We start from the raw sequence: 26,427 nt of genomic DNA on the forward strand, positions 1-26,427 counted from the left end.
TTCTTAGTTTTGCTATGGTCTTGCTTTGTGCATAAGGACACTTCCAATTGTGTACCTTTATAGTTTCATAATATCATAGTAGCTAGGGGCAGGAGGGACCTGAACAGATCATCTAGCATGACCCTCTGCCACAGGCAGGAATGAATGCTGGGTTCACAAGACCCCAGACAGGTGATCGTCCAACCTCCTCTTGAATATGCCCAAGGTAGGGGCGGGGACCACTTCCCTGGGAAGTTGGTTCCAGATTTTGGCCACCCTAACTGTAAAATATTGCCTTCTGATCTCCAACCTAAACCTATTCTCCATCAGCTTATGACCATTGTTCCTTGTCACCCCAGGTGGTGCTGGGGAGAAAAGGGCTCTTCCTATTTGCTGTTGATCCCTCTTGATAAGCTTGTAGGCAGCCACCAGGTCCCCCCTCAGCCTTCTCTTACTGAGGCTGAACAGGTTCAGGTCCTTCAGTCTCTCCTCATAGGGCCTGTCCTGCTGCCCTCTCACCAAATGGGTGGCCCTCCTCTGAACCCTGTCCAGGCTGGCCACATCCCTTTTGAAGTGTGGTGCCCAGTACTGGACACAGTACTCCAGCTGCGGCCTGACCAAAGTCACGTAGAGGGGGAGTATCACCTCTCTGGACTGGCTTGAGATGCACCTTTGGATGCATGACAAGGTATGGCTGGGCTTGCTGGCTGCGGTCTGGCATTGGCAGCTCATGTTCATCTTGGAGTCAGTAATGATTCCGAGATCCCTTTCCGCCTCTGTGCTTTCAAGAAGGGAACCCCCCCCAGCTTGTATGTATGCTGTGGATTCCTTCTCCCAAGGTGCAGCACCCTGCATTTGTCTGTTTTGAACCCCATCCTATTCTCGTCTGCCCAATTTTATGCATCTATGAATATGTGATTGTAAAACCGTTTGTTACAAGATTTACAAGAAGTTGAAAAATCCAACAAATGAAAAAACCCTGTTGAACTCCATCCTATTCTCATCTTATTTTTATTGTACTATATATTTTAAAGTTTTAATAAGTAATATATTACCTACTAGAGAAGCTATAACAAATTTGCTATCTCTTGTGTACTAAACAATAGTCAATACATGTCTCTGAACATTTGGATACAGTTGGTTAATGCACGTGACTCATAAATAACATTGTATTTGGTATCACAAAGGTAATTATTTTCTGTTTTGTTTCTATGCATCACATGAGAGACTTTTTCCTGCTTGCCTGAGTCAGGAATAATAATTATAAGTAACGACAATTTGAGAGGCCTCATTTTTTTGACACCTAGAACAATATTAGGAAAAACTTTCTTACTAGGAGGGTAATGTTCTATGATTCTATGCCAATCTATGGATACTATATGCAAATTACTTACTAGCAAGCAAATTACTAAAGTTATGTTCATTTCAAGGTCAGTTTTTTCAAATTTGTTCCTCACTTCAAGCCAAAGACCTCCATTAATGACATGATGATTTAGGGTATCTCTGTGCAGTTCTGGAACTTTTCAAAAAATCTTCCTGTTCTATGCTTCAACCAGAACAGGAAAATTTATTGGAAAGGTTGGAGCTCTGGGAAGGTGTGTATTTAAGCCATTTGGGCTTAATGGAGCATAAACATTGATCTTGCGGGCTTATGGAAGCTGGACCATGAAGTGCCGTTTCTGGCCAGCAGAGAATCTGTTTTAATACTTGGAGAGGGCAGGGGGAATAACTAATTTAGTATCATTCATTCAAATAATCTAATGTGGGAGAAGTACCAAAACGTTTTTACAATGTTTAAACCATATGGAAATTTAAAAATAGACTAAACCTAAACATTGGAAAGTATACTGTCAGTGCGTTATTTGTCAGATAAGAACAGACTTTATTATGTAGACTAGTTTTTTTTTCATCATCTAAGAAAAACAAAGTTGATATCCAAGACCTTGGAATGAATAATTTAGGGATAAGCTTGTCTTAGAGTTACCATTTTGTTTCTAAAAATATTTTTTTAAAAGTCCACAGTCCATTGTTTTACAGCAAAAGGCATAAATGAAGCATGTGAATTTTATTATTAGTCGTGTGATGCGATGCTTTTGCTCCCTAAAGAGAAAGATCAGGAGAAGAAGTTATAAACAGAAGACTGAAATAACATGCATTAGTGCTGCAAACAAGCATTCTCTTCCACAAATTTTCCACTGATACAAATGTTTCTAGGACATGGAGTAGTAAGGTATTTGTTTTGAAACTGCCCCCTCTCCCCTGCCCCTTGCACCTTAGAATCATAGCATCATAGAAAATTAGAGTTGGAAGGGATCTCAGGAAGCCATCTAGTCCAACCCCTTGCTCAAAGCAGGATCATCTCCAACTAGATCATTCCCGGCAAGGTTTGTCTAGCCAGGTCTTAAAAGCCTCCAAGGATGGAGATTACAACCTCTCTGGGTAACCTGTTCCAGTGTTTTACTATGCTCCTAGTGAGAAAATTCTTCCTAATATCAGACCTAAACTGCCCTTGTTGTACCTTGAGACCATTGGTCCTTGTTCTGTCATCTTCCACCACTGAGAACAGTGCAGCTCCATCCTCTTTGAAGCCACCCTTCAGGTAGTTGAAGGCTGCAATTACATTTCCCCCCCTTCCCAATCTTCTCTTCTCCAGATTACATAAGTCATGTGTTGCAGCCCCCTCACCATTTTTTATTGCTCTATGCTGGACTCTCTCCAATTTGTCCACATCCTTTCTGTAGTGGGGGCCCCAGAACTGAACACAGTACTCCAGATGTGGCCTCACCAGTGCTGAATAGAAAGGAATAATCACTTCCTTTGCCTGTTGGCAACACTCCTACCAATGCATTCCAGTATGCTGTTAGCCTTCTCAGCAACAAGGGCACACTGTTGGTTCATATTCAGTTTATTGTCCACTATAACCCCCAGGTCCTTTTCTACAGAGCTGCTGCCCAGCCAGTCAGCCCCTAGCCTGTAGTGGTGCATGGCATTATTCTATCCTAAGTGCAGGACTTTGCACTTGTCCTTGTTGAACCTCATGAAATTCCTTTTGGCCCAGTTCTCCAATTTGTCTAGGTTACTCTGAATCCTAGCCCTACTCTTCAGCATATCTATCACGCCCCCCAGCTTGGTGTCATCGGCAGACTTACTGACGGTGCACTGTATGACATCTTGCAGGTTGTTGATGAAGATATAGAACAAAACCAGCCCTAGGACTGACCACTAGGGTACTCCACTTGATACCAGCTGCCAACTAGTCATTGAGCCACTGGTTACTGTCTTCTTAAGTCTGATTCTCCAGCCAGTTTTCTATCCACCTTACAGTCCATGCAGCCAGCCTGTACTTCCTTAGCTTGCCTGTGGGAATGTTGTGGGAGACCGTTATCAAAAGCCATGCTAAAATCAAGGTATACCACATCTACTGGTCTCCCTGTTCTGTGGTCCTGCTCAGTCTGTTTCACTCCCAGGCACCATGGCAGCTACTGTTCCACTCCTCTTGGTCTGTGGGAGGGGTGGGAGCAGCTGCCCCCAATGCATTCTCCAAACCAGAATAACCTAATTCCTCCCAGGACTCGGAGGAGGTGAGTAGCAGCTTCTTCCCCAGACCGAGTGACCCCAGTCATGGAAGTTGCAGGGGGTATTTCCCTGTTACTCAACAAGTCTTTTTCCCCAGGAGGAGTTGAGCAGCTGGAAAGTATATAGACATTCATTCTATGAGTGACTTCTACCTGAGATGGGTTATTTTTCTCTTGGAACAGCCATTTTTATTCTGGTAAAAACTGCATGAATGCTTGTACACATGTGGTTTCTATTGGGAGAGCTGTGATTTTCCTGTTAGAAATGTTATCATATGTTTGTCACGCCAAAGTTGGCAATAATGCCATAACTTGCATAGTTTGTTTGTTTGTTTGTTTTTAATATTATGGAATCAAGCATTTAAGAAGATGCTCTGCTTGTCCAATATATTACCTATTGACTCCAACATAAGATGACCCTGATTAGATGACCCCTCCCCCATAATTAGATTTGCTGTATAGAAAATGTATACATTTGATATAATTTTTGGTTTAGAATCTAATTATTGGAAATTTGTCTTGAATTTGTCCCCATCCTGTTGCTACAGCAGGGAAAATAAATCTGGGAAGTCAGGTAGCCCATTTACCCTCTGTCCCCAACTTCTCCCTATGGCCCTTCCAACTCTCTTTACTGTCAGACCCTTCTCTCCTTGAGCACATGGAAGTGAGGAACAAATTTGAAAAAACTGACCTTGAAATAAACATAACTTTAGTAATTTGCATATAGTATCCATAGATTTAGTTCACCCAGAATTGATCCATTTTACCTTTTTTGAAATTGCTGCAAGTTTTAGCACAGGTATTCTATAAACACACTTTTATCACTTTGGCATTTACTTATATCTAGTACAAACTATTTTTTTTTTGCTATGCGCACGCGAACACACACACACACACACACACACCCATCCCCATCCCCATGACCTCGATTTGTAAGATGTTGGTGTGCCAGGGGCAGATGGTGGGAGAGCCATAAGGTGCCTGATCCTTGTTGTGGCAGTGCAGCCCTGGCCCCTTCCCTGCCATCTGCCTTGGGACTCATATGCCAAGAAAAATGCCTTTGAGTGCCACACTCTAGCACCCGTGCCAGGGGTTGCCTACCCCTGAATCTGCCAGTCGCAGCAAAGCTCCATGGATCTACTGCCCCAGCACCACACGTGACTGGTCCTCATGGACCATCCCCCCTATAGCAAACTTAAAGCACTTGGCCAAAACTTTGGCCATCAGCTTATAGCTGAAGTTCAGGAGCGCTATGGGTCTCCAGTTCCTCAACTTCTCCCCTCCCCACCTTGCACAAAAGGGTCCCTGTCCTCAGGTGGCCCTCCTGCAGCCTTTCCCTATACACCTCCAGCAGGTCTGGGTCTAGATTCATAGATTAGATTCATAGATGTTAGGGTCGGAAGGGACCTCAATAGATCATCAAGTCCGACCCCCTGCATAAGCAGGAAAGAGTGCTGGGTCTAGATGACCCCAGCTAGATACTCGTCTAACCTCCTCTTGAAGACCCCCAGGGTAGGGGAGAGCACCACCTCCCTTGGGAGCCCGTTCCAGACCTTGGCCACTCGAACTGTGAAGAAGTTCTTCCTAATGTCCAGTCTAAATCTGCTCTCTGCTAGCTTGTGGCCATTGTTTCTTGTAACCCCCGGGGGCGCCTTGGTGAATAAATCCTCACCTATTCCCTTCTGTGCCCCCGTGATGAACTTATAGGCAGCCACAAGGTCGCCTCTCAACCTTCTCTTGCGGAGGCTGAAAAGGTCCAGTTTCTCTAGTCTCTCCTCGTAGGGCTTGGTCTGCAGGCCCTTGACCATACGAGTTGCCCTTCTCTGGACCCTCTCCAGGTTATCCGCATCCTTCTTGAAGTGTGGCACCCAGAATTGCACTCAGTACTCCAACTGCGGTCTGACCAACGCCCTATAGAGGGGAAGTATCACCTCCCTGGACCTATTTGTCATGCATCTGCTGATGCACGATAAAGTGCCATTGGCTTTTCTGATGGCTTCGTCACACTGCCGGCTCATGTTCATCTTGGAGTCCACTAGGACTCCAAGATCCCTTTCCACCTCTGTGCCACCCAGCAGGTCATTCCCTAGGCTGTAGGTGTGCTGGACATTTTTCCTCCCTAGGTGCAGCACTTTGCATTTCTCCTTGTTGAACTGCATCCTGTTGTTTTCTGCCCACTTGTCCAACCTATCCAGGTCTGCTTGCAGCTGTTCCCTGCCCTCCGGTGTGTCCACTTCTCCCCATAGCTTTGTGTCATCTGCAAACTTGGACAGAGTACATTTCACTCCCTCGTCCAAGTCGCTGATGAAGACATTAAAGAGTATCGGTCCAAGGACCGAACCCTGCGGGACCCCACTGCCCACACCCTTCCAGGTCGAGACCGACCCATCCACCACGACTCTTTGGGTGCGACCCTCTAGCCAATTCGCCACCCACCGGACTGTGCAGTCATCCACATCACAGCCTCTTAACTTGTTCACCAGTATGGGGTGGGATACCGTATCGAAGGCCTTCCTGAAGTCTAAGTATACGACATCCACCCCTCCTCCTGTGTCCAGGCGTTTCATAACCTGGTCATAGAAAGAGACTAGGTTGGTCAAGCACGATCTGCTCGCCACAAACCCATGCTGGTTTCCCCTCAGCATAATTTGCCCTGCTGGGTTCTCACAAATGTGAGCCTTGATAATTTTTTCAAAGACTTTACCAAGGATGGAGGTGAGACTGACCGGCCTATAGTTGCCCGGGTCCCCTTCCTCCCCTTTTTGAAAATGGGGACCACGTTAGCCCTTTTCCAGTCCTCTGGGACTTGGCCCGTGCGCCACGAGCGTTCGAATATTCCCGCCAGTGGTTCTGCAATGATGTTGGCCAGTGCCTTCAGCACCCTCGGATGGAGCCCATCCGGGCCTGCCGATTTAAAGGCATCCAGTTCTTCCAAGTGACTCTGCACCACCTCAGGATCTATGTATGGAAGTCCGGCGCCTTGCTGCTGCCTCTCTACAACCCCAGTGAGAGACTTGTCGTGCCCCTCACTTAGGAACACTGAGGCAAAGAACTCGTTGAGGAGTTCAGCCTTGTCCCCCCTATCTGTTACCAATTGTTTCTGCCCATTTAGCAGCGGTCCTATTCCTGGTCCTTCCTTTTACTCCCAATATATCTAAAAAACAATTTCTTGTTGTCCTTTACTTGGGTTGCCATCCTCAGCTCCATGGTAGCTTTGGCCCGCCTAACTGCCTCCCTACAAGCACGAGCAGAGGAGGTATATTCATCTTTAGTGATCTCACCCTGTTTCCACTTCCCTGTCTACCTGGTCCCAGAACGTGATGTACAACTCCTTGGGTAGGCTGTCTGCCCTAGGGGTCTGACTGTTCTTAAAGCTGTGGAAAGTGTTGGTGGTCTTCCCTGGTGTCCTCTCCTTCACCACTTACTGGCCTTTGTCTCCCCCATGGGCCCAGGTGAGCTCTTGCAAGCATTCCTACATGGCCCCCAGGTCCTCTGGACATGCTGTGTACTGCTTTGAGTAGAAGGTTGCTGCCTTCTCCAGCATCCCTTCATTCGACCAGTAGCTCATCCCAGTTCTGTCCACCAAGCTGGTCATGGCCTTCCTCCTGGTCATCTTCAACCTGCCAGAGCAAACAGACCACTTCTCCCCCTCCTCCACCCAGGGGGCCTATGGCCTGTTCCCTGTACCAGGCTCTGATCTGAGCTTTCACCTCCTGCATGGCCTCCCTTACGTCCTTACCCTAAGGTGCCTACTTGTACAGACTCTGCAACTTGTGGTTTAAGTTTTTGTGTTGCCTCCTGATGGCTTGTTGGAAGAAATCTCTCACTGGGTACGGAGGTGGCTCTAAGGGTTCTTCACCCTATGTAGCACTGTCTGAACTCCTGCTGGGTCTTTTCATTGTCCAGGAGGCTCCCATTCAACTTCCACATGCCCCTGCCTCTCTTGGGCTGCCTCCCCATTTCTGCCTTCACTGTCAGAAGGCAGTGGTCCAAGAAGCAGATAGGCATGGATTGGGCTTTCGCTATGCACCACCCTGCCCAGGCACGACTTTGTCTGCTTTGTGCAGTCCACCCAAGTAAAGTTATCTCCAAATCTTTGGGCCCCTTTACTTGCACTCACCAAGCTATGGTTACAGATCATTTGTTTCAGCAGCTTGGAGGATCTGTCAAGCCCTGTTGCTTCGCCTCCACTTACTCTGTCTCCCTCATCGATGATGTATTTGACTCTCCTGCAGTCGTCACTGGCTGGGTACTGGGCGTTGCCACAGTCTTGTTTTCTAGGAAGGTATACCTTGCTTTCATATTAGCTGTGCGTAAACATTTAGGAGAGCTGATTTCCTTCCCCCTGTTTTAATGGTGGCTTGCAGAAGCCAGCCTGCAATAATTTCTCTGTGCTGTAGCGGGTGCACTCTATCTCCTTTCAGAAAGATTGCAACATCTGCTGCTCTATTGTTATTTGATCCTCTCCACATAGAGAAACCATGTCACCAGCATCTTTTGAACAAAGCATAGTTTTTAGAGCTGGGCAAATTACATTTCTTGAAACATATAATGTCCATTCATAGTTGCTCCAGGCACTGTTCTGTTGTGTCTACTTTTCTTTCTTTAGCAGGCTTCTTACATTTATTGAGACAATTAGTATCCCCATAATGAAAGCAGTAAGATGAGGGTCACATATTTGTTTGCATGTTGAGGGTTTTTGTTCAGGTTCAGGCCTTCCCCTCCACTTGCAAGGCCCCCCTGGGGTCCAGATCTTTTTTCTGGGTGGTTTTAGGGGACACTTAGGGCCTCCTGAACTTCTGCTGCTGTGTCCAGCTGTCCTGATCTGTCTCTGGGTTTCCAGTGGGGGTTCCCTTTGGAAATCTGTTTCTGTTTCTAAACTGAATTCCCCTCCGGCTTCTGAGGTTTTTTCCAGGCTCCCTTCTGGGGTGCCTAGGTTCACATTCTCTGTCTCTTGTTTCGTTCTCAACCTCTCAGTTTATTTAGCTTCTTGAGGGAGCACTTGTAGACAGTGGGAGTGAGGGAGGTGGGGCATCTTTGGTTCCTTTCCATCTTCTTCCTGGAATCCCTCCCCTGTTCTATTCACCTTCACCTCCATTGCATCCTTGTTCTCTGTTGCTGCCTGGGGAGGCTGGGCCAGGGGGATTGAGGCTGCTGTGGTTCCTGCAGTCCCCTCTTCGTTTTTCCCTATGTTTGTGTAGGACTGGGGGCAATCTTTAAAGACATGCCCCTCTTCCTCACATAGATGGCAACTCCAGCTCTGTTCATAGTCCTTGGCTTCTTGTTTTTTCTCCTTGTACCTGGCACAAATTTTAGTTGTTCATTGTGCTATCAGGTACCTCTGCTCTCTGCATTTATGGCAGAGTTTGGGCTGCCCCCGGTAGAAAATAAAATCCCTATGGGGTCTCAGGAAGAGTGTTGGGAGGGGAGATGCTGCACCTTGCCTGGATTCCCAGGCTTGCTTCTCAGCATTACCCTGCTTTACCAGGCTCCAGTCCGTATCCCAAACTTGTCTAGGATTTTCTCCGCTTTCCCTATTTTTCCAGTGTCCTCTGAGCCAAAACTCACGTCCTCTTCCTTTATCTGGGCTTAATACATTTGGATTGTAATCAGCCTCTCCTCATTTTTCTCTTGATAAAATAAAACTTCAGCTGGGGATTTCCTGCAGCTGCCTCAAGCTGTTGCCAAAAATCAGGTCTCACCTTGGGATCTTTGAAGCCCAATTCACATTCCACCCTGTCCAGCAGGGAAAATAGGTTAATGCAAGTTTTTCAGGCTTACCTTGAGCAGGTCTTGCATAATCTTGACTAAGAAGTCATGTCTCTTCAAAATCTGCTTTTCTTGGTTCAAGTGTCCATTCTTCACCAGGATCTTCACTGGGAAGCTTCTTCCATTTGTCTCTATGCTCGGAGGTGTTCCCTGACCCAGGATCCAGTAACTCCAGAATTTAGGGTCTTTGCTCCTCCCCAACATGAGCACGGGGGTGTCTCAGTGTTCTGCATCTGAACTTAGATGTCTAGATTTAACATTATTAGTGAATGCTAAAAAGGAAGTTACAAAGTTGAAGAGGTGAAAGCGAGATACAGTAAGACCCGGGGAAGGGTGATTACATTGTACAGGGTAGGTGGGGGGAGGATGCAACTAAGTTACATAGTAAAAATGTAGCTTACTTAGCCCAGGAGTGGGTAGGGGTGGGGGATAAAGGAGCTAAGGGTGCAATGCTTTCAAGGTAGAGAAAATACAAGATGTCCCCTGCAAGGAAACTGCATCATTACAGAGTGATGGGTTTTAAAGGGTACATACAGATACAAGTAATAACATACAGAGTACAATTGGAGGGGTGTGGAAGCATCCCCAGGTATAAATGTTCTAAGTCATGATCTGTTGGCAGGTGTGGTCAGGCAGTCCCCTCTGGGTTGCCTCCAGGCTGTGGTGCGTTGGAGTCCGTGTACTGGTGTTCACCCGTAATGTGTTCCATGTAGATATCATCTGATCAGAGCTAAAAGACCAAGAAGTGACTGTACTACTTATATATCATAAAAACTATGCATGATATTAGTCCATAGCCAAAAGATGCATGATTTGCCATATAGTTCATTGTGCTGGGCCCCAACAGAGTCAACCGCATTTCAAGCCATGGTGACCCCACAGCTCAGCACTGCTCAGTATGTGTCTGTACTCCAGATACCTCCCACCAAGGTTTATGTGCTAATTAGCCCTACATTCATGACAGCTGTTTTTGTCATTAGTTCTGGGGTTCTCCAAATATTTTAAAGCAGATGAGGCACAGGGCATTCTGGTTTGGCTTCATCTCATGGAGGGTGGGGCCACACTAATCATATGCAACAGGCTGAGAGAGGGGCCAACACAGGGGTTCTGGGTGAACTGTTTGGGGCTCTGTTTGGTGATGTTTGCCAGACATTTAAGGCTGGTAAAGAAGGGGTAATCTTTGGAAATGGGAAAGTAAGTCACAGCTCAGCATGCGAGTAAAGAGGAAGTCAAAGTGTATTCAGTGTAGTGGCTCACCAAGACTTGGAAAAGACTCAGTGCTGAGGAGGACTCCGTTCAATGGGCACTACCAGATACCTTGTTCAGATGGGTTGCACTAACCCAGGGCTGGGCAAAATATGGCCTGTGTGGCCATGCTATTTGGCCTGCAGGGCCCCTAAAAATTTTAGAAAATTAATATTTATCTGCCCTTGGTTCCTGTCAAAAATGACAGGAACCAGGGGCAGTAGGACCCAGGGGAAGCCCTGGTGGGCTCCTGCAACAGCAGGGCCTGCTTGGCCCTGCCCCCCCCCTCCCCCCAGCTGGAAGCCTCAGCAGGGGCTTCTGGACTGGGACCATGTGGCTGCACTGGTACCAGAAACTCAGGTAAGGGTGGGTAGGGAAGGGCAGGAGAGGACCCTAGGCAGGGAAGGAGCTGGTGCTGAGCATGAGGGAAAAGCAGCCCCGCCCCTGGCCCATGCTCCCTGCTGCAGCTGCTCGCAGCCTGCACGGGGCTGTCCTGAGCAGGCATAAGCAGCCCCATGCAGGCTGCAAGCATCTGCAGCGTGGGGCACTGGCCACGGGGCAGGGGAGGGACTGTTTTTCCCCACGCTCAGCACCAGCTTGTAACCCACCCCCGATGCCAGCCTGGACTCACCCGTCGAGGCTGCACATGGCGGCAGCAGCTGCTTGGCATGGAGGAAAGCGGCTCCCCCGGGCAGTGTTTGTTGCTGCTGCTGCCCTCCTGGAGTTCATGCCACAGTAGGCTGCAGTGCGGCTCCCAGAGGCTGGGCAGCCTCTGTGCTGCCCAGCACGTGAGCTCAGGGCAGGCAGCGGCAGCAGCAGGAGCAGCAGCAAACACTGCCCAGGGGGAATGCTTTCCTCCATGTTGAGCAGCTGCTGCCGCCACGCGCAGCCCCTATGAACAAGCCTGGAGCTGGTGTGGGGCCCAGGCTGGCAGTGGGGGTGGGTTATAAGCTGCTGCTGAATGCAGGGAAAAGTTGTCCCTCACCCATCCTGTGACTGGCAGCCTGCGCTGCAGCCACTTGCAGCCCATGTGGGGCTGCCTGTGCCTGCTCAGGACAGCCCCGCACAGTCTGCGAGTGGCAGTAGCAGGGAGTGCAGGCCACAGGGCGGGGAAAGGGCTGCTTTTCCCTGTGTTCAGCACCAGCTCCTTCCCTGCTGGTGAGCAGGGGTTCGGGGCTGCGTGGTGCCCCCCACCTGTACCACAAGGCTTGGGAGGCACTGGGAATGAGTGGGTGCGAGAGCATGGGGCCCACACTGGAGTCCCGGGGCCAGTGCCGGCGGGGTCCAGAGCAGTGCGGCAGGAGTACAGGGTCCTGGCTGGTAGGGGGTCTATGGAGCCGGGCCAGCTCCCCCCCTCTCCCTGCTGGTGCAACCCAGCCTGGCTCCACAGACGCTTGCCAGCCTGTTCCCTGCTCTGGGCCCCACTGGTGCTGGTCCTGAGACATTGGCCCCAAGACATTAGGACATTGGTCCCAAGACAGTGACCAGGAGGCGGGGCACTTGTCAAGGGGTGGGGCTACCTATGCAGCCCTCGACAGCTTGCCAAAACTGGATAAGTGGCCCTCCGCCCAAAATAATTGCCCACCCCTGCGCTAACTTATCTTTGTAGTAGGTTCCGATCAACACATTTCCCGGTATAGGCCATGTGTTTTATAGTCATGCTCAGTGTTGGCTGCATTTAATCATCTTCATAGTTGGTTTCTGTTACTGAGCATATGTTACTTTTAGCAGCAGTTCAAATATATTCACTGTCTGTTGTAAGACAGGCAAATCAGCTAGTAGGGTTGAAGTTCTGGGCTTCAAAAAAGTGAATTTCAACAAGTACAGGGCAATAGTAGGCGAAGCACTGTGGGACCAGGAACTGAAGGTGAAAGGAGTGCATAAGGAGTGGTTGCTTCTCAAGGTCATGATCCTTGAAGCACAAAAGAAGTCCATTCCCATGTGGAGGAAAGGTAGCAGAAAAGTTGGTTAAGCCCTCCTAGCTTAATAGGGATATCATGGTCCTCTTGAAAAAGAAGGCATACAAACAATGGAAGCTTGGGACAGTCCCCAAAGAGGACTATACAACAATGGCCCACACTTGTAGGGAGCAGATTAGAAAGGCTAAGGCAGCGACTGAATTTAAACTAGCAACAGAAGTCAAGGATAATAAGAAGTCCTTCTTTAGGCATACAGGGAACAGGAGGAAAATAAATAGAAGTGTGGAGCCATTGCTTAACAATTCAGGACACCTCGTTACCGACGCTCAGGAGAAAACTGAACTCCTGAATGACTACTTTGCTTCGGTATTTCACCAAACTAAGGGGAAAACCATAATAGATAGGGTTCAGAATGGGCATGGTGGGAATGACCACCTTCCTACTGTTGATGTTGAGCTGGTGCATGATCAGTTAGAAAAGTCGGACATTTATAAGTCAGCAGGGGCAGATGAACTTCATCTGAGAGTGCTGAAGGAGCTGGCCAAAGTCATTACAGGAACTCTGGTGAAATTCTTTCAAAACTTGTGGCGCTCGGGGGAGATCCCTGATAACTGGAAGAGACCCAGTGTTGTGCTCATCTTCAAGAAGGGGAGGAGAGAGGACATGGGCAACTATAGGCCAATTAGCCTAACTTCTATCCCAGGGAGCATCCTTGAAAAATTCAAGGAGTCTATGTGCGATACACTTGCAGAAGGTAGGATTCTGAATGACAGGCAGCATGGCTTTGTTGCAGGTAGGTCTTGTCTTACCAATTTCATCTCCTTCTACGACCAGGTAACTTGCCACCTGGATAAGAGAGAAGAGGTCGACATTGTATACCTAGACTTCCAAAAGGCCTTTGATCTGGTATTCCATGATGTTCTCATGGGAAAATTGGAGGATTGTGGGCTTAACTGCTCGATACTTAGGTGGGTAGTGTTGCAGGGCACTCAGGTGTGCCTGCTCCTTTAAGAGCAGAAGCAGCCTAGCTAGAGAGCCCTGAGAGCTAAGTAGCACTCCACAGCTGCAGGTTGCCCTGGCAGCAGGCTAATGAGGGAATTAGCTGGCACCTTCACCCCGTCAGCTGACCGGAAGGAGACGGGGTCTGGGCACATGTAGGCCCCAGGGCCAGGACTGGCAGAAGTCAGATCTTTGGCAGCAGCCAGGGAGAAGGAGCTCTTGCAGGAAAACTTACTCGGAGATGCTTGGTTGCCTGTTCTGCTACTGATAAGACTAACAGGCTCCAAGAGCTCCTTAAGTACCTGGGGCTAGGAGACACACGTTATGGAGAGAGAAGCTTGCCTCCTTAAAGGGGAAGAGTGTGGTCTTCAGTGTTATGGTTATGTTGTAGCCCAGGGGCTTGTATTTATATTATTATTTGAACCGGTGGACCAGGATGAGGCTAATTGGGGAGGAGGAGGCCTCATAGGGGGCACACTACCATGTGGAGCCCCAGTGCCAGAGAGGGCACTGTGACTGGGCTGGGAAGAGCCCAGTGCCAGGGGGCACCACAACAGGAGACAGGGGCCCAGTGATAACAGAAGGATGAATTAGGCCAAGACCTCATTATAGGGACAACATTGACGTACCATCTTGCAAGGCATGGGGCATGGTAAAAGGGCGCTTTTGGAGCCATGCATCTAGCCTATAAGGCTTGGGGTGTCCCACGGGGCACCTACTTAGAGTGGGACTCAGCAAAGGGTCTAAGAACTTACAGGGTTTAGTGGGGTTCATCAGGACCATGACTGCACAGCAACTTGAGGGCAGCCTACCTATCTTATCTAAATCAACAAGATGTGGCAGGAAAGACTAGAAGGTGCCCACGGGGCGAAGCTGGCATGGTCTTGGAGTCCTAGGGGCATCATGGCCATCCCTGGGGACCCTGCATTGTGACAGGAAGCTGGCTGTGGGGTAGGACCCAGAGAGTTCTAATGAATGGATCTGTGTCATCCTCATGAGAAGTGGCCAGTGGTGTCCTTCAGGAGTTGCTTTTCAACATCTTTATCAATGATTTGGATGTGAGGGTGAAGAGCTCACTGGCCAAGTTCGCAGATGACACCAAGTTATGGAGGAGCATAGTCACACTTGAAAATAGGCTGCAGATACAGGTGGACCTTGACAGGCTGGTAAGTTGGGTGGATTGGAGCCAGGTGAAGTTCAACATTGAGAAGTGTAAAGTTCTCCATGTGGGGACGAACAGTCCCCAACATACAGGCTCGGTGGTGCCATACTGACTGGCACCATGACTGAAAGGGACCTTGGGGTAATAATAGATCATAGTATGAATATGAGCCATCAGTGCGATGCTGTAGCCAGCAGGGCAAACAATACTCTGGCATGTATCAACCGATGTATCTTATGTAAAACCAAGGAAGTGATTCTTCCACTTTACTCGGCATTGGTGAGACCACAGCTGGAGTACTGCGTCCAGTTCTGGGTGCTGCACTTCAACAAGGACATGGGAAAGCTTGAGAGAGTCTAGAGAACAGCCACCTGTGTGATCAGAGACTTGCAAGGCAAGCCATATGAGGAAAGGCTGAGGGACTTGGGCCTCTTCAGCCTAAAAAAAAGAAGGCTGAGAGGGGACTTTGTAACAACTTATCGCTACATCCGGGGACTACATCAAGGGCTCAGTGAACAATTGTTCAGCAGGGCACCCTTGGGCAAAACCAGGAGTAATGGCCACAAACTTCTGGAAGATGGTTTCAGGCTTAACACTAGGAAAAACTTCTTCACAGTTAGGGTGTCCACACTGTGGAATAAACTCCCTCCAGAGGTGGTGCAATCACCTACCCTGGAAATCTTCAAGGGGAGACTGGATGGTCACCTTGCTGGGGTAACCTGACCCCAGTTGTCTTTTCTGCCTAATGCAGGGGGCTGGACCCAGTGATTTTGCAAAGTCCCTTCTAGCCCCTTACAATCTATGAATGGACAGTGTATTTAGTGAGGTGTCCTTGTATGTGAATGTAGGATGAGGGGCTTTTTTCCCTTGCGGACTGGGGGGAAAAAAACCTCATTTTGTATTTGAGTAAATATGATATATGCTATCGGAGACAAAATATTTCAAGGTATTTTAACTTTTATCAGATCCTCTGAAAGGGCTTTTATCAGAACTTTTTTATCGGAACATTTATCATAAAGGATCTCTTTTATCAGATCCTCTGAAGGAACCTTTATCAGATACTATGTGTGACTTTAACTACCCAGACATCTCCTGGGAAGAACACTTGTTCCATATCTTACCAGTCACATAGATTCCTGACTTGTATTGACAAGCTCTCCCTGTCTCAGGAAGTATACAGGCCAACCAGAGGAAGATTAGATTTAGATTTTGGCCAAGGGGGATGACCTGGTGAGTGATCTGACAATAGAGGGGAACATAGGCAACAGTGACCGCAGGGAAAGTGTGGTTGAAGAGTGCTCATTCCTCAAAGACACGATCCTTGGAGCACAGATGTTGTCCATACCTGTACGCAAAAAAGGTTACATAGGGGCCGATCTTCTGAAAAGGAAAAGGGAAGCTTACTAATGATGGAAGCTAGGAATAGCCCCCAAGGAGAACTGCTTAAGATTGGCTCACATCTGTAGGGGGCAGATTAGAAAAGCAAAGGTAGTAACCAAATTCAGGTTTGCAACGGAAATCAAGGACAATAAGAAGTCCTTCTATAGGTACGCAGGTAACAGGAGAAAAACCAGTGGAAATGTGGGACCACTGCTCAGTGCATCTGGACATCTGATCACTGACATCAGGGAGAAAACTGAACTCCTGAACGAGTACTTCGCATTTGTATTCCACCAGTCTAAGAGTGATAGCCTGCTGAATACAAATATGACAGAGAATAGTCACAGTAGGCATGATCACATACCAACAGTCAATGTAGAGCTGGTGAAAGAACAGCTAGAGAGGTTGGATATGTATAAGTCAGCAGGACTGGGTGAACTCCATCTGAAAGTGCTGAATGAACTAGCCAAAGTCACTGTAAGACCACTGGCTAACCTCTTTGAGAATTTGTGGTGCTTGGGAGAGGCCCCAGAAGACTGGAAGAAGGCCAATGTTGTGCCCATATTCCAGAAGGGGAGGAGAGAGGACCCAGGGAACTTCAGGTCGGTCAGCCTGACCTCAATCCAAGGAAAGATCTTGAAAAATTTCTCAAGGAACCCATATGTGATAAGCTAGTAGAAGGCAAAATTCTGAACAACAGCCAGCGTAGTTTTGTCATGGGTAGGTCATGTCTGACTAACCTTATCTTCTTCTACGACCAGGTTACTCCTGCCTGGATAAGTGAGATGAGGTCAATGTCATTTACTTAGACTCTAGGAAGGTCTTTGACTTGGTGTCCCATGAGGCTTTCAAAGTAAAACTAGGGGACTATGGGCTCAACAATTCAATGCTCAGATGGGTGAGAAACTAGCTGCCGGGTTCTGCCCAGACAGTACTAGTAGACAAATCTGTGTCAACCTGGCAGAAGGTAGCCAGTGGGGTCCCCCAGGGTTCGGTACTTGGACCAATGCTTTTCAACATCTTCTTCAATGATCTGGATGTGGGGGTGAAAAGCACACTGCCAAAGTTTGCTGTTGACACAGAGCCTTTCTACCGTTGAAGGAGAAGGATGTTTTGAGAGCAGGGGAAAATGGCTGAGTTTGCCCTCTCATTTAAAACAGAGATTAAGTTGGTGTCCTGTCTTATGCCTGCCGCACATCACAACATGAGTGGGAATTTAAAGAGCCTGACCATCTGCCTAAGCCAGCAGTCTGTGCTCTGTCTGGTTCATGGTGCAGAAGCTGGGGAGCGGTGGGATGGGACGGGGGGAAGGCGCATGTTCTCTTAATCAAGTCCTGATTGAGTGCCAGGTTACAGTCCTACTAAGTAAATGCATAAATGTTGCTTGCTGGATCTTACCTGTCCAGAATTTTGCCTTAGACTTTACGGTACTGCTTATGAGGTATGGACATAATACTTATTACAGATGGGTAACCTGATGTACAGAAAAGTCAAGTGACTTATTTAGTGGTACATAGCAAGTCATTGGTTAAGTAAAAAATAGGGAGCCCTGGAGTTTTGTTTCCCAACCTCTTAATTTAATATGTAGACCTATGATTTTTCTTTTTGCATAGTGACCCCATGATAAGTTAAGTTTTGGGACCCTCTTCCAGAAAAATTGCGAAGTAAGGGAAAGGGTATTTATTGTCCTTTCTCTGCCATATTTAATTGTAGTCCTGTATTGGCAACCCGTGCACTAGCTGATCTCTTTCCTCTCAGCTTCCCTATGAAGGACCACTCCTGGAGGTATTGCTGTGAATTCTTAATGGGTTAATTTCCCTATATAATTCTGGGGGCTCACTAGACAGGCTGCTCTGGTCTTCTTTATTCTAGGCAACAGCTTATAACTGCTTAACAGATTACTTTCTTGTCTTTCCTTGCCAACCTAGTTGTATGAGAATGGAAGATTTGTCCAAGGAATAGAGACTTGGGGTTGGGTCTTAAGCAAATCTTAAAATTGCTTTCATATTTAATTTTGCTTGAAGAAAGACTGCTATTCAGGCACATCTTGTAATAATGTTCTAATATTTTTCTTGTTTGGTTTTGCATTTTAGGCTGTTACACTTTTAACCGAACTGATCAGGGAAAACTTCAGGAATAGTAAATTGAAACAATGCCTTTTACCCACCCTTGGAGAGCTCCTTTACCTTATAGCCAGTCAGGTAAGAACAGAAGGTGATCTTTACAAATCTCTTTACCGAGCTGTATATCATTTTCAGTAGAAAATAAACATCCTTTTGGCACTTGTATCCTGTGGATATTTTTGTCATACGTACATTGTAGTATATAATTTATTTTTCAAGGTGCTTATATCAATTTATTTTTCAATAGTTTTTTCAGTGTTGTGACATTAAAGACATAGGGGATTTGCAGTAGAGGTATGTGAAACAGACCGTATTCAATTCGGATTCAGATTTGGCCCAAATCTTAGACAGTGATTCAATTCGTTGATTCGGATCACTGTCCCAATTCGATTTATCTGAATCCGAATTTGAAGATTCAGTGCTGATTCAGAGAATCAGTGATTCGGCCATAGACACAGCTTTAAATGTTTTTTCTATGTACCTTAAGGTACCAGGCGCGGCTTGTGAACACTGTGATGGTGGGGCGGATATAGCATCCCACAGGAGTGTGCGGGGGGGTCCCCCCCCCCGCGTGCTCGGTGGTGATCCCGGAAGTGGACCAGAAGTGCCTCTGGTCGACTTCTGGGTCCGCTGCTGAACGTGCTGGGGACCCCCCTGTGCTCCTGTGGGACGCTTCATCTGCCCCAGCATCTCAGCCTGGTAGCTTGAGTAGGGCTGTGCAAAGCTTGGGTCGTTGATTCGATTCGGCAGAGATTTGGCCCATTTCGGCAAACATCTCCAAATCTGAATCAAATAAGGAGATCTTTTAATCTCTCTAAATCAAATCAGAACTCTCTGAATTGATTTGGGGAGATTCAAACATGGACACAGCTTTAAATGTTTTTTCTACATACTTTGAGGTACCAGGTGACTTGTGAACACTGTGATGCTGGGGCGGATGCATGCTCCCTGCAGGAGCATGGGGGGCTCCCCAGCGCGCTTGACAGCAGAAGCACTTCTGGTCCACTTCCAGATCCACTGGAGAGCATGTTGGGGGGTCCGCCTGCACTCTCTTGGCTTGGCAACTGGTGCCTCCTGGATTGGGGGGGAGGGGGAGGGGGAGCATCCAGGGTCCCTCCATGGCCGATCACTGAGTCGGGGGGGGGGGGAGCCGGGGCCCCCCGCGCACTCCCCACCAGACCCGGAAGTGGACCAGAAGTACTTCTGGTCCACTCCTGGGTTTGCCACTGAACACGTTGGGGGGAGGACAGGGAGCACCATGCTCCTGTAGGATGCTCCATCCACCCCAGCATTGCAGCGTTCACAAGCCGCTCTGGTACCTCGAGATATGTAGGAAAAACATTTAAAGCTGTGTCTGGCCGAATCACTGATTCTGCATATCAGCACTGAATCTTTGGATTCGGTGAAATCAAATCAGGGACAGCGATCTGAATCAATGAATGGAATCACTGTCCCTGATTCGGGCCGAATCCAAATCAAATATGGCCTGCTTCGCACACCCCTAACCTCAAGGTACGTAGAAAAATCATTTACAGCTGTATCTGTGTCTGAATAATCGAATCTCTCTGAATTGATTCAGAGGGTTCCGATTTGATTCGGAAAGATTAAAGGGTCTCCTGATTCAGTTCAGATTTGGAGATTTGGCTGCCAATTCAGGCTGAATCTCTGCCGAATCAATCAGCAACCAAAGCTTCACACAGCCCTAATTTTGTAGTTCCTATAAAATCCCCTGCTATTAAACTTACAAAGTCAACATATTTTGTGCTTGGTTATCATTATTTCACCATTCACAGATGGAAACTTGTGTAGTTTGTCATTTTATATACCTAATTAGTGTATTTTAAAGGCTAGTCATATAGATTGCCTATAGACGTGCAGCGAGGCTGCTCTGATGTGTTGTAATTACAGTGTGTCAGAGCAAACTTAATTAATCGAGTTTGCTGGAATGTGGTAATTACCACACTTTAGCAGACCCTAGACCATGTTCTAGCATCACATCTATCAGCGTCTCCACGCTGAAAAATGGTAGCAGGAAAAATGGTCCCTGCCGCCATTTTTCAGCTCAGGGACACTGATACATGTGACACTCTGGGCGCTTTAAAGCACCCCGACTCCTGGAGCACATTTATAAACACTCATAGTTTTAACCTTGTTTTAATTTCTTTCAGCAGAAATTGATCCAGAACCTAAAGTATTGGTAGCTTAAAGACACATTATCATGAATTAGTTATATTGGTCATGTGTAAGCAGAAGTTGTCCAAACCAATTTATATACACATACATGCAGTTTACACATACACAGACACTCCCAATGCTTTGTTTTTTATGTAGCTGATATTTTGATGTTCTTTGCAAGACTGAAAACAATTAAAAGACAAATTATGTGGGAAAAAATAATTTAAATGGGAAAATGTTAATAACAATTGGGAACTGCTCAAGTTCTGCACTAGAAGCCCAAAATCCCAGAATTAAGAGGGATGGCTAAACTGATTAAAAAGCCAGCATAAGGGGCAATAAAAACATAAGTGGAAGAAAAGGGAAGTTGGTGATAACTAATATAAATCCAAAACCAGAAACTCGAGAAAGGTGAAAAGAGAAGCAAAAGAACACCAGGAAGAATCTGGCCAGCAATATTAAGTAAGATGAAGAATTTTTAAAGCAAGTTGTGGGAACAAAATGAATTTTAGAAATGGTCCATTATTAGACACAAAAAGTAAAATTCTTAATAGTGCTGCAGAATGGACAGATTGTTCAGTGAATATTCCTGTTCTATATTTGGAAAAGGCCAAGTGATACAGTTATAACATGTGGTAGTAATAAAATACTTTGTGTTCTAGCAGCAATTGAGGATGGAATTAATCATCAGAAGCTATGAAATCTAGATATTTTTAGGTTAAGTAGACCTAGATAATTTGGATCCACAGATTTTAAAAGACCTGGCCAAGGAGCTCTTTGAACACTTAATGTCCTAGAGCAGGGCTGTCCAACTACTAAACAGCTGGGGCTACTAAACATAAGCCACAAGTTCCCTGGGCTGCAGGCTGTCCGTGTCCCACCCTGTGGCAGGCACCATGAGCGCTGGTGTCTGCCCCATACTTTCTGCATGTGCCATGGACTGTGCTGCCCCTGGGGGACAACTAGGAAGTAGGTAGGATGGAGCCTGCAGATCCTGATTCCTGGTTCAACCAGAGTAATGGGGGAAGCAATAGCTAGATGAGAGCCCAAGAGCTGCAAATTAATGGGGGGGGGGTCTCATGTACTCTGTTGGATGTGAGTTGGATAGCCCTATTATAGAGAACTGGAAGAAAATTAATATAATGCTAACATTTAGGAAGGGGTGAATTTTTTAAGGCTGTTCTAAGCCTGTCTACCTGATCCAAGGCAAAATAATTGAATAGCTGATACAAAGCTTGATTCATCAACAAAGCAGGTAATATAATGCCAGCCAGCATAGGTTTATGGAAAAGAGATCTTATCAAAATGAAGCAATATTATGTTTAGGAGATTACACATCTGATGTGCATCCCATGCATATCTACACCAAGAAGCTATATACCTTGGTTGGGATGCTCCTGAGTATGCCCTGTCTGTCCATTCCTTCACCTGTGTCCATACTTGAAACCCAGAAATGTTTATCAGGCCATTTCAAGATATCTCTAATAGCCACTCTTCAAGCTTGCTTGAGGTGAAGATTCTAAGATAGGCTATAGAGGGATTGGATTGTCTGGAATGATCACAGTGGTTTATTTCCAGGCTTGGAGTACGTGAGTGGGAGCAGGTGGGTGAGTCATGCTTGTGGGTGTTTTTGCTGGAATGTTATTGCTATGGTGAGGACACACTGTATGTAACATACCTAGACTTCAGAAAGATGGTTGATTCAGAACTGCATGACATTTTTCTTATAATATAAATATAAAGAAATATAATACAAAAATATTATAAAGAAAATATAATACGAAATTAGCATAGTGCATGTTTAAATTGATTAAAAACTAACCAACTGATAGCACTCACAAAATTGTAAATGGGGAACAGACTTGTTCCTATTGGCGTTCCTCTGGGAACTGCTTCTTTGTTCTATTTTTTTTTTTTTTCATTTTTATCAGTAACCTCAAGCAAAACAAAATTGCTGCTGCTAATCTTTGCACATGACTTAAGGAGAGTGAAATAGTTAAAATGGGTGATGTTGAGTGATGTTGATTGCTTAGTAGGGTGGGTAGAAGCAAGCAATATATATTTTAATATGCCCAGATGTTTATTATGTTTAGAACCAAAAATGATAGGCCATATGTACTGGATGGGGATTCTATCTGGAGGAGTTTGACTCTTACCAAGGAGTTATGGGTCTTGGTGGATAATCAGTTGAATGTGACCAGGACTAAAAAGGCTTGAGTCTTCTAGGGTGTATAAATAGGAATGTAGAGACGTTATATAACCTAAATCAGGGATCAGTAATATACAGCCCATATGGTGGTTCCTCTGCAGAGCTTTTTTAGCTGGCTCTCCAAGCTCCAGGATGCAGTAGACTGTGAGGAGTATCCCGAAGTGCAGTGCACTTAGGTGCATGTAAAGGAGCTTCCGTAGCAACAACAGCTACCCAGCCCATTCTGTACTGTGCCCCTGCAGCAGCTGCAGTTATAACTTGGACAGAGGCACTAGCAGATCCCCAACCAATCCAGTACATCATGCAGAATGGCATAGAGACCTGGGGAGGAGTTGTGGCTGTGGCTTGGGTCACATGGTCTGCTCTGCAGTGCATGTCAGGCTGGTTAGGGGCATGCTGCTGCTTCTGTCCCAGTCCCTGAAGCTATAGCAGCTGCTTGGTGAAGAATGCTCTGTACCTTGCTTTATACCCTGTGCTGGGCAGCAGCTGCAGTGGCTAAGCTGGGTGATATCCCTCACCAGCCCAGTACTTGGTGCAGAACAGACATGCATAGCTGTGGCCATGGCCACAATAGCAGCTCCTCCACGTATTCCAGAGCATGCTGTACCAGAAAGCAGCAGCAGGAACTGGGATGGAGACACCAACACGTTCCCAATTTGGCACAGATCACATGGCTGTAGCCACGTTGACTCTAGCTGCTCCTCCATGGGCGCATCTAAATGAGACATTTACTGTGCATCTGCCTGATTAACTTTTCCTGTCTATTAGGCCACAGGAAACTAAGTAACTCTCCTGCAGGTTAGTACTTCTAAATACAAGAACTATCTTACAGTAGAGTTCTGTAGTCCACAGCAGTGCATGTGTAGACACTGATGGGGCTGGCTGGGGCACGAGGGTGCTTCAGTGCAGGGACTGCCTGCTGGCTAGCCCTGGACTGGACCACCTTGTGCGCCAGCCAGTCCCTCTGCAGCATGTTGAGCTGGGTTGGAGTAGCACTGGGCTGGAAGGCTGACCCTGTAGGCCCCTTGCCAGGGCTGCTCTGACCTGGTTCAACATGCTGCAGTCCTGAGTGCATGTTCAAACACGGCGCCGAGGAGCAATAAACTCTGACGTGATATGTGCTGGAGTTTATTCCTCCATGCTAATAGCACATGTAGATGCCACTTCTGTGTGTCCCGAAGCATGCTGTGCTGGCCAGTAGCAGCAGGAACTAACATGTCCCTGGCCAGCCTGGCCCAGACTATACAGCTGTGGCCATGACTGCTGTTGTGGCTCCTGCACTTTGGGCTGTTCCTCACAGTCTGCTGGCCCTGGAACTTGATGTGTCATGGGCTCGGCTGTAGTAGCAGGGATTGAGGCAGGCTCCAGGCTGTTCTCAACCAAACATAGGCTTCCAGAGTAGCTAGGTAATGTGTTGTGCTGCAATTAATCAATGAGGATCAGTAGATGGGGATATTCTATAGTTAGTAATCTTCTGCTGCAGTTTGGGGTGTGGAGTTTTGTGGAGGGAAGGGAGGAACTTGCTTGTAAGGTCCTTCCACTCCCTGCTGTGTGCAGAACCAGGGACTGTCTGTCCCTAGGGTTTCTTAGGGATGGGATTACTCTGGTAGGTGCTCCATGTGTCTTTCCTACTGCAGAAAAACTGCAAGGAGTTGTGGTGAGTTTCTGAAATTCACTTGGAGAGTAGTGCCTTAGATTAATTCAGCGTCATTGCCAACTAGACAGTCCAGTAATCCTTGTATGTGATGTACTGAAGGAGCCACCCACTGCCATGTCATTGTCAAAAAAACAAAAACAAAATTGATAGTGAGTGCTTAGTGTTCAATGAGCTGTGGAAGTATGATTACTTTTTTGTGCAATGACAAGACAAATCAGTCTGCCTGATTTTGTCAAGATGCTGTTTCAGTGTTCAAAGAATATAGCATAAGGTGTAATTTTGATACACATCATAAAGAAAAGTATGACTGTTTGGTAAGGTAACCTATGAGTGACAAAACAGAAGCTCTCAGAAACAGTTTGCTAGTTGGCAGAATATTTTTAAAAGAGACATTGAGCAAAACCTAGGAATTGCTCAAGCTAGTTATCATGTGGCTAAAGTTAGTTGCTGATGGTGGGAGACCTTTTACAGACAGATAATTCACCGAAGAGCCTGATGCAGGTAATTGAGGAGGCATATCCGTAAAAAAGAAAAAGAAATGATAAACGACGTGAGTCTTTCTGCTCATACTATGAACAGATGAGATGGGGACAGATTTGCCTAGCATGCTGAATGAATAGGCCAAAATGTTCCAAGACTTCTTATTGGCACTTGAGAGTAATGACATGTCAGATACAGCCCAACCGCTCATATTTGTGCAAAGAATAGACTTGAAGATTGTAGTTATTGAAAGGCTTGATGCACTTTAGAGTCTGAAGGGGACAACCAGAGGAGAAGACTTATTTCTCAAAGTGTGTGAAACAGTGAGAATGCTTCATCTGATTGGGAGAAACTGAAAAGCATAAGAACAGATGATTTACAAACCATGACAGGATACAAGGCTGATGTAATAGGATACATCAGCAATGAAAGGCAAATATCGAATGCTGACCCTTCCAGGCAGCTTCACTGCATCATAAACCAGCAGTTGTTTTGCAGCAAGGTGTTACATTGGCAGTCAGTCATGGGTGTGGTTCTTTTAAGCATGAATTTCATCTGGGGCCCTGGCTTGAACCACTGTCAGTTTCAATAGTTCCTTGACCACATTGAAGCGGAATATGGAGATGTCTCACAAGTGGGATGGCTCAGTTGGGGTAAGGATCTCAAATGTTTCTTCCAGCTGCCAAATGAGATTGATGTATTCCTAACAGAGAAAGGAAAGCAGAAAGCTGAACTGTCTGATCTGGGATTTAGCATTTTTAGCAGATGTAATAGAACTGCTGAATGATCTGAATGTAGAATTTCAGGCAAAGGGAAGCCTGCTGCCTGAAAGGTTCACTGGTGTGAAAGCATTTAAGATTAAACTGAATCTTTTGATGAAACATATCACTGAAATAAACTATTCACACCTTCCTTGTTGCAAACATTTATTGAGTGAAGAAGGAATTGATTTGGACTTTGCACTGGGCAGGTTTGTTGAGGCTTTAAAACACATGTAGGGGGAAATCCAGGAAAAATTTAAGGATCTCTATAAGTATTCAAAAGACATTTGCCTTCTTCAAAACTCATTTGCATTTGATATTGAAGAGGCATCTGAAATATATCAGATAGAACTTGTAGATCTTCATGTAAGTGATGCTTTGAAAAACATTTTTATAAAGCAAGTGACCTGATCACCTTCTATTCAAGTACAAAATCCTACACTTGGGACAGAATAATTTCATGCACAAACATGGATTGGCCAGGCTGCAGTACTGCAGAGAAGGCCCTGGTGGTTAAAATAGACCATAAACTGAACATGAGCCAACAGTGTGCTCTTGTTGCAAAAAAAAAAAAAAAAAGCCCCACAGCATCCTGGATTGTATTAACAGGAGTGACCCTTGAAAATCAAAGGAATTGATTCTTCCACTATATTCAGCACTGGTGAGGGCTCACCTAGAGTACTGTATCCAGTTTGGGGCCCCATACTTCAGGAAGGGTGAAAGAGTTTAGCTCAAAATGACAAGAGTGATTAGTGGCCTGGGAAGCGAGACTTAAGAGGAAAAGCTGAAAGAACTCAGGTTGTTTAGTACTTAGAAGAGAAGGCTGAGGGGGAATTTAATAACATTCTTCAAATCCCTGAAGAGGGATCATTGAGAGGATCCCCCCAGGAGAAAGGTGCACAGTACTCAGCAGGAGCATACGCAAGTGCCAAAGCAGAGGTGGTTCCATCACACAGATAAACAGGATCAGCAAGAAGAGTGGGCAGCCGTGCTG

General features: G+C 46.4%; 1 protein-coding gene across 4 annotated transcripts in view; it reads left to right on the plus strand.

Moving 5' to 3' along the window:
- Positions 1–26,427, plus strand: part of ULK4 (unc-51 like kinase 4) — a 468,513-nt gene that overhangs the window by 63,910 nt on the left and 378,176 nt on the right. For all 4 annotated transcript variants that reach the window (XM_059728765.1, XM_019483511.2, XM_019483510.2 and 1 more), the window contains exon 18: positions 18,122–18,229. In XM_059728765.1, the coding sequence (XP_059584748.1) occupies positions 18,122–18,229 (108 nt within the window). The remainder of the gene's footprint in view (positions 1–18,121; positions 18,230–26,427) is intronic.

The sequence above is a fragment of the Alligator mississippiensis genome, chromosome 5 (assembly GCF_030867095.1).
Source record: "Alligator mississippiensis isolate rAllMis1 chromosome 5, rAllMis1, whole genome shotgun sequence".
NCBI classification, from domain to species: domain Eukaryota; kingdom Metazoa; phylum Chordata; order Crocodylia; family Alligatoridae; genus Alligator; species Alligator mississippiensis.